General features: G+C 41.7%; 1 protein-coding gene across 1 annotated transcript in view; it reads right to left on the bottom strand.

Annotated features, from left to right (window-relative positions):
* CSF1R (colony stimulating factor 1 receptor) overlaps window positions 1–1,257 on the bottom strand; it is a 34,525-nt gene extending 33,268 nt beyond the window's left edge. Inside the window, exon 1 of the mRNA XM_003900353.3 lies at window positions 855–1,257. Within this exon, the coding sequence (XP_003900402.2) occupies window positions 855–903 (49 nt within the window). The 5' untranslated portion in view covers window positions 904–1,257. The remainder of the gene's footprint in view (window positions 1–854) is intronic.
* Window positions 1,258–6,000: the final 4,743 nt, after the last annotated feature.

Raw genomic sequence — 6,000 nt, forward strand, 5'->3', positions numbered from 1 at the left:
TCACCTCTTGTCATGTTCCCTCCCAGATGGAAATTCTGCACAACTGCTGCTGCCTGGGGACCTCCTGAGACTTGGCAGCCTGTGTCTGGGAGGGCTCTGGCCCAGGAGACCCTCGCTGGCCTCTTCCCAATCCCTCCTCTAGCCCTATACCCCTTTCACCCCAAATTCCCCTCTCCTGAGCCCTGGGCCAGAGAGGCCAACCTCATCTCTCCCTCTGACCCCTTACACAAGCCACCCAAGGAAGAACCACCACCCCTATCAGGCCCTTCCAGGCCAGGTGTTGCATAGAATCATCAAATCACAGGCTGGCAGAGCTGCCAGAGCCATCAGGGGCTCTCCAGGTCCTCCCAACTCAGTGTAGGTCTGGACCAGCAGTGCCGGCATCTCACCTCTCCCAGGAGTGTGTTGGATACGCAGAATCTCAGGTTGCACCTGAGACCGACTGAGTGTGAATCTGCATTGTAACAAGATCCTCAGGTAACTTGTATGCACAGGAAAGTATGAAAAACACTGCTCTGGTCTAATCTATTACTGTCCCCCTGCCCCCAATACCTGCAATTGAATAGAAGTGGACACTGAAGCCTCAAGAGTATCAGAGGCTTGTTCAGGACACACAGTGAGTGGATGGCGGAGCTGGGACATATCCACAGCACCAGGTGGACCAGCTCCACCACACCCACCTCTTTTCACCCCACTACCTCTCCAAAGCAGATACCCACAAACCTGCAGTCCAGTGCTGGGGAGACTAAAACACAGCCTGGGGACACCCAGTGAGGGGTAAGAGCTAAATCCTTTCACAGGCGTCTTCTCTGTCACACCCCATCAAAGTCCCCCACCCCCCATTCTGCTCTTACCATGCCAAGCTGTGACCACCAGCAGGAGCAGCAGAACTCCCGGGCCCATGGCCTCAGTGGGGAAGCGGAAGGCAGGTGCAGGGCTGTAAGGCGCCCAGGGCACAGAGCTTCCAGGTACTAGCTCCGCAGGGATCGGGACACCGGACACACGGTTCCTCTCCTCTGCACTGGCTGTTTGTCTTGTTTTCCTCTTCCTCCTCCTTGGGCTGATCCTCTTCTTCCCCTTTTAGCTGGGCAAGGCAACCACAGAGTTTGGAAATCTTGGGTCTTTAAGAAGAAAACAAAGCCTTGACCCCAAGAGGGAGGGGTCGCAGTCGGGCAGGGCCAGCCTGAGCCCAGGGGGACCTAAGTTGGGACCCTTCTAAAGCCATCTGCAAGGGGTCCTGGGAGAAGAGACATATCCAAGAGCAGCCAGACAGTTAGTAGCACAAATGAGGGTCTTCAGAGTGATCGGGCGGCTCTGGCAGAGCCCAAAGAGAAGTCAGGTTGTGTGATATTCTGACATATACATTTTTTCTTTATCCCCATTTCCTGGCTTACAACTCCTAAAATCCTTGGAATCTCCAAAGTAATACATATCTTTGAAAAATTTATTATTATTTTAGAGATGGAGTTTCACTCTGTTGCCCAGGCTGGAGTTCTGTGGCTCCATCATAGCTCACTGCAGGCTCAAACTCCTGGGCTCAAGCCTTCAAGCTGTGAGATCTGACGATACCTCTAGGTAAATACAGTGATTGAATTGAATTGGAGGGCACTAAATTCGTGTCTGCTGTAGAATCTGAACAATTGGTTGATTGCTTGGTCTATGGGGAAACATGCCCATCCCCTACATCTGGTGTCAGAAGTATTTTGTGTTGTGAGACAATAGGAGAAATAGAGTTTGTTTTCCTCCTATATACAGGTTGGTCTGGGAGAGCCTGATAATACTGGCAATAAACTTCCTTTTACGGGACACTTACTAGCCAACCCCTTTACATTCACTGTCTCCTTTAGTACTGCAAAACTTTATGTAGGTAAGTACTATTGTCATTCTCATTTCACAGATGGGAAAACTAAAGCTCAGAGAGATCAAACGCCTTAAGCTTGACCACAGTCAAACAGCTACCAAATGGTGGAGACAGGATTTGGATCCCAGCAGTCTGCTTATAAAACTATCTTTCATGGTTTACTTAGTTTATTTATTTATTTATTTTTTTACAAAGAATCTAATGTTTCTGCATAATTCTTAAAATATATAGCATTCCTTTCCTCCCCCTTTTCCCGGAGGCAATTGCTTTTACCTCTTTTAGTTGATTCACTTAGTATTTCACTTCTTATCTCTAAAGTACATGGTCATTTCTTTTTTTTTTTTTTTTTTTTTTTTTTTGGAGACAGGGTTTGGTTCTGTCACCCAGGCTGGAGTGCAGTGGTGTGATCTTGGCTCACTGCAACCCCCACCTCCCAGGCTCAAGCCATGCTCCTACCTCAGCCTCCTGAGTAGCTGGGACTACAGGGGCATGTGCCACCATGCCTGGCAAATTTCTATATTTTTGGTAGAGATGGGGTTTCACCATGTTGTCCAGGCTGATCTCAAATCCCTGAGCTCAAGTGATTCACGTACCTTGGTCTCCCAAAGTACTGAGATTATAGGCATGAACCACTGTACCCAACCTAAAGTTACTTCTTGAAATTGAAAAATCTTGATATAACATTGATCCAGGAAAATGATCATTCCCACGTACTCAGGTGTTTGTGTGGTGTGTATGCGTGTGTTTGTATGTATATTTATGGTGTATATATGCACTTTCTTTTTCAGAAGAGTGTTTTGAACCTTTAGCAATCATGAATATCAAAGCTGACTCAAGAAGAAAAAGAAAATCCAAATAAACCTGTAACAAGAAAAGAGATTTAATCAGTAACCAAAAACCTCCCAACAAAGCAAAGCCCAGGACCAGATGGCTTTACTGGTGAATTCTCCCAAACATTTAAAGAAGAATTAATACCAATCCTTTTCAACTCATTCTACGAAGCCAGCATTTTCCTGATACCAAAGCTAGACCAAAACATTGCCAGAAAAGATAACTACAGACCAATATAAATGCATGAATATAGATGCAAAAAATTTTTTTAAAGTACTAGCAAATCAAATTTTTTTTTTTTCTTTTTTGAGACAGGGTCTGACTGTTGCCCAGGCTGGAGTGCAGTGGAGCAATCTCGGCTCACTGCAACCTCTGCCTCCCACGTTCAAGTTATTCTCATGTCTCAGCCTCCTGAGTAGCTGGGATTACAGGCATGTACCACTATGCCCAGCTAATTTTTGAATTTTTAGTAGAGATGGGGTTTCACCATGCTGGCCAGGCTGGTCTCCAACTCCTGAACTCAAGCAGTCTGCCTACCTTGGTCTCCCAAAGTTTTGGGAATACAGGCATGAGCCACTGCATCCAGCCACTAGCAAACCAAATCTAACAGCATATTAAAATGATTATACATCATGATGAAGTGGGATTTGTCCAAGAAATACAATGGTGGTTTAACACATGAAAATCAGTGTAATACATCACATTAATAGAATGAAAAAATCCTCCTATGATCATGTCACTTGATGTAACTGTAAAACCCAACATGTTTTCATTAAAAACAAAACAAAACAAAACCCACCCAACAAACTAGCAATAAAAGGGAACAGCCTCAACATGATTAAGGGCACATGTGAAAAAGCACAACAAGCTCAATGGTAAAAGATTGAGAGCTGGTCCCTTTAGATCAGGAACAAGACAAGGACGCCTGCTCTCACCACTTCTGTTCAACATAGTACTGGAAGTCCTAGCCAGAGCAATCAGGAAGAAAAGAAACAGAAGCCATCCAAATTAAAAAAGAAGAAGTAAAACTCTCTCTGTTCACAGATGACATGATCCTATATATAGAGAAATCCTAAAAGATCTACAAAAAAACAACTATTAGAGCTAATATACAAATTCAGCAAAGCTGCAGGATACAAGATCAACATACATAGCTCTATGGTACTGGCAATACTCCAATAAGGAAATTAAGAAAACAACTTAATTTACAGTAATATCTAAAATAATAAAATATTTTGGAATAAACTTAACTAAGGAGTTGCATGACTTTTACAATGAAAACTAGAAAACACTGTTGAAAGAAATTTAGAAGACCTTAATAAATGAAAAAACCACCTTGTTTTCCTAAGTTGGAGGATTTAATAGGATGGCGGTACTCTCAAAGTGATTTATAGGTTCAATATATTCCCTGTCAAAATACCAACAGCTTTTTTCTGCAGAAATGGAAAAGCTGATTCTCAAATTCATATGGAACTTCAAGGGACACTGAATATGCAAAACAATCTTGAGAAAGGAGAACATGGAGGAGTCACACTTCTCAATTTCAAAGCTTACTATAAAGCTACAGAAATCAAAATAGTGTGGTATCAGCATAAGAATAGCTATATGGATCAATAGAATAAAATTGAGAGTCAGGAAGTAAACTCTCACATTCATGGACAACTGATATTCAACAAGGGTGACAAGACCATCCAATGGAGAATGACCAGTTTTTTCAACATAGGTGCTAAAAGAACTAGAGTCACATGCGGAAGAATGAAGTTGAATCCTTATTTTACATCACATACGAAAGTTAACTCAAAATGAATTAAAGACCTAAATATAAAAGCTAAAATTATTAAACCCATAAAAGAAACCACAGAGGTAATATTCATGACCTTGGAATTGGAAATGATTTCTCAGATATGTTTTTTAAAACACAAGCAACCAAAGAAAAATAAATTGGACATAATCAAAATTAAACATTTTTGTGCATCAAAGGATACTGTCAAGAGAATAAAAAGATAACACACAGAATGAATATTTATATCCAGAATAAATATATCCAGAATATATATAGAATGAAAGTTGTAGTGTTTCCTCAGCAAAAATCACTCTTGGTGCATAGTTCTATGAGTTTTGACAAATATATGTAACGATGTAACCACCTCTGTAGTCAAGATACAGAACAGCTCCCTCACTAGAAAATGTTTCTCATGTTGCTTTGTAGTAAAGCCCTTTCCCAACCCCTTACACCAAATGACCGCTGATCTGTTCTCTATTCCTACAGTTTTGCCTTTTCCATAATGTCTTTGTGCTTTAGAGGATAATGCCATTTTTATAAATGGAATCATACAGTGTGTAACTAAAGAATGTATGTAGGCCGGGCGCGGTGGCTCAAGCCTGTAATCCCAGCACTTTGGGAGGCCGAGATGGGCAGATCACGAGGTCAGGAGATCGAGACCATCCTGGCTAACACGGTGAAACCCCGTCTCTACTAAAAAATGCAAAAAAAATTAGCCGGGCGAGGTGGCGGGCGCCTGTGGTCCCAGCTACTCGGGAGGCTGAGGCGGGAGAATGGCGTGAACCCAGGAGGCGGAGCTTGCAGTGAGCTGAGATCCGGCCACTGCACTCCAGCCTGGGCGACAGAGCGAGACTCCGTCTCAAAAAAAAAAAAAAAAAAAAAAAAAAAAGAATGTATGTAGAATCACACAATATGTAGCTAAAGCCACTCTATTGTCCCTCACAATTAATAAATATTTATGGGAAAATAAATTTAAAAAAAGAATGAAAGCTGTAGTGTTTCCTACAACTCAACAAAAAGACAAACAATTAAATTTAAAAATAGGTAAATTCAAATATTGCATGTCCTCACTTATAAGTGGGAGCTAAACAAAGGGTCCTCATGGATATAAAGATGGAGAGAATAGACTTCAAAGGTGGAAGGACAGAAGAAAAGGGGAGAGGACAGAAAGGAAGTGAAAAATTACCTATTGGGTATAATGTTCAGTATTTGGGTATCGGGTACACTGGAAGCCAAATCCCCACCATTATGCAATGAACCCATGTAATAAATATGCACGTATACTCCCGAATCTAAAATAATTTTTTGGAAAAATAGGCAAAAAATTGAATAGATATTTCTCCAGAGCACATGAAAAAATATTCAATATCATTAGTCATTAGGAAAGTGCAAATCAGAACCACCTTGAGATACCACTTCATAGCTACTAGGTTCGTAATAAAAAAAAAATCGGATAACAAGTATTGGTGAGGATGTGGAGAAATTGGAACCTTTGTACAGTGTTGGTAAAAATGAAAACTGGTGC

Source organism: Papio anubis, chromosome 5, assembly GCF_008728515.1.
Source record: "Papio anubis isolate 15944 chromosome 5, Panubis1.0, whole genome shotgun sequence".
Lineage (NCBI taxonomy): Eukaryota > Metazoa > Chordata > Mammalia > Primates > Cercopithecidae > Papio > Papio anubis.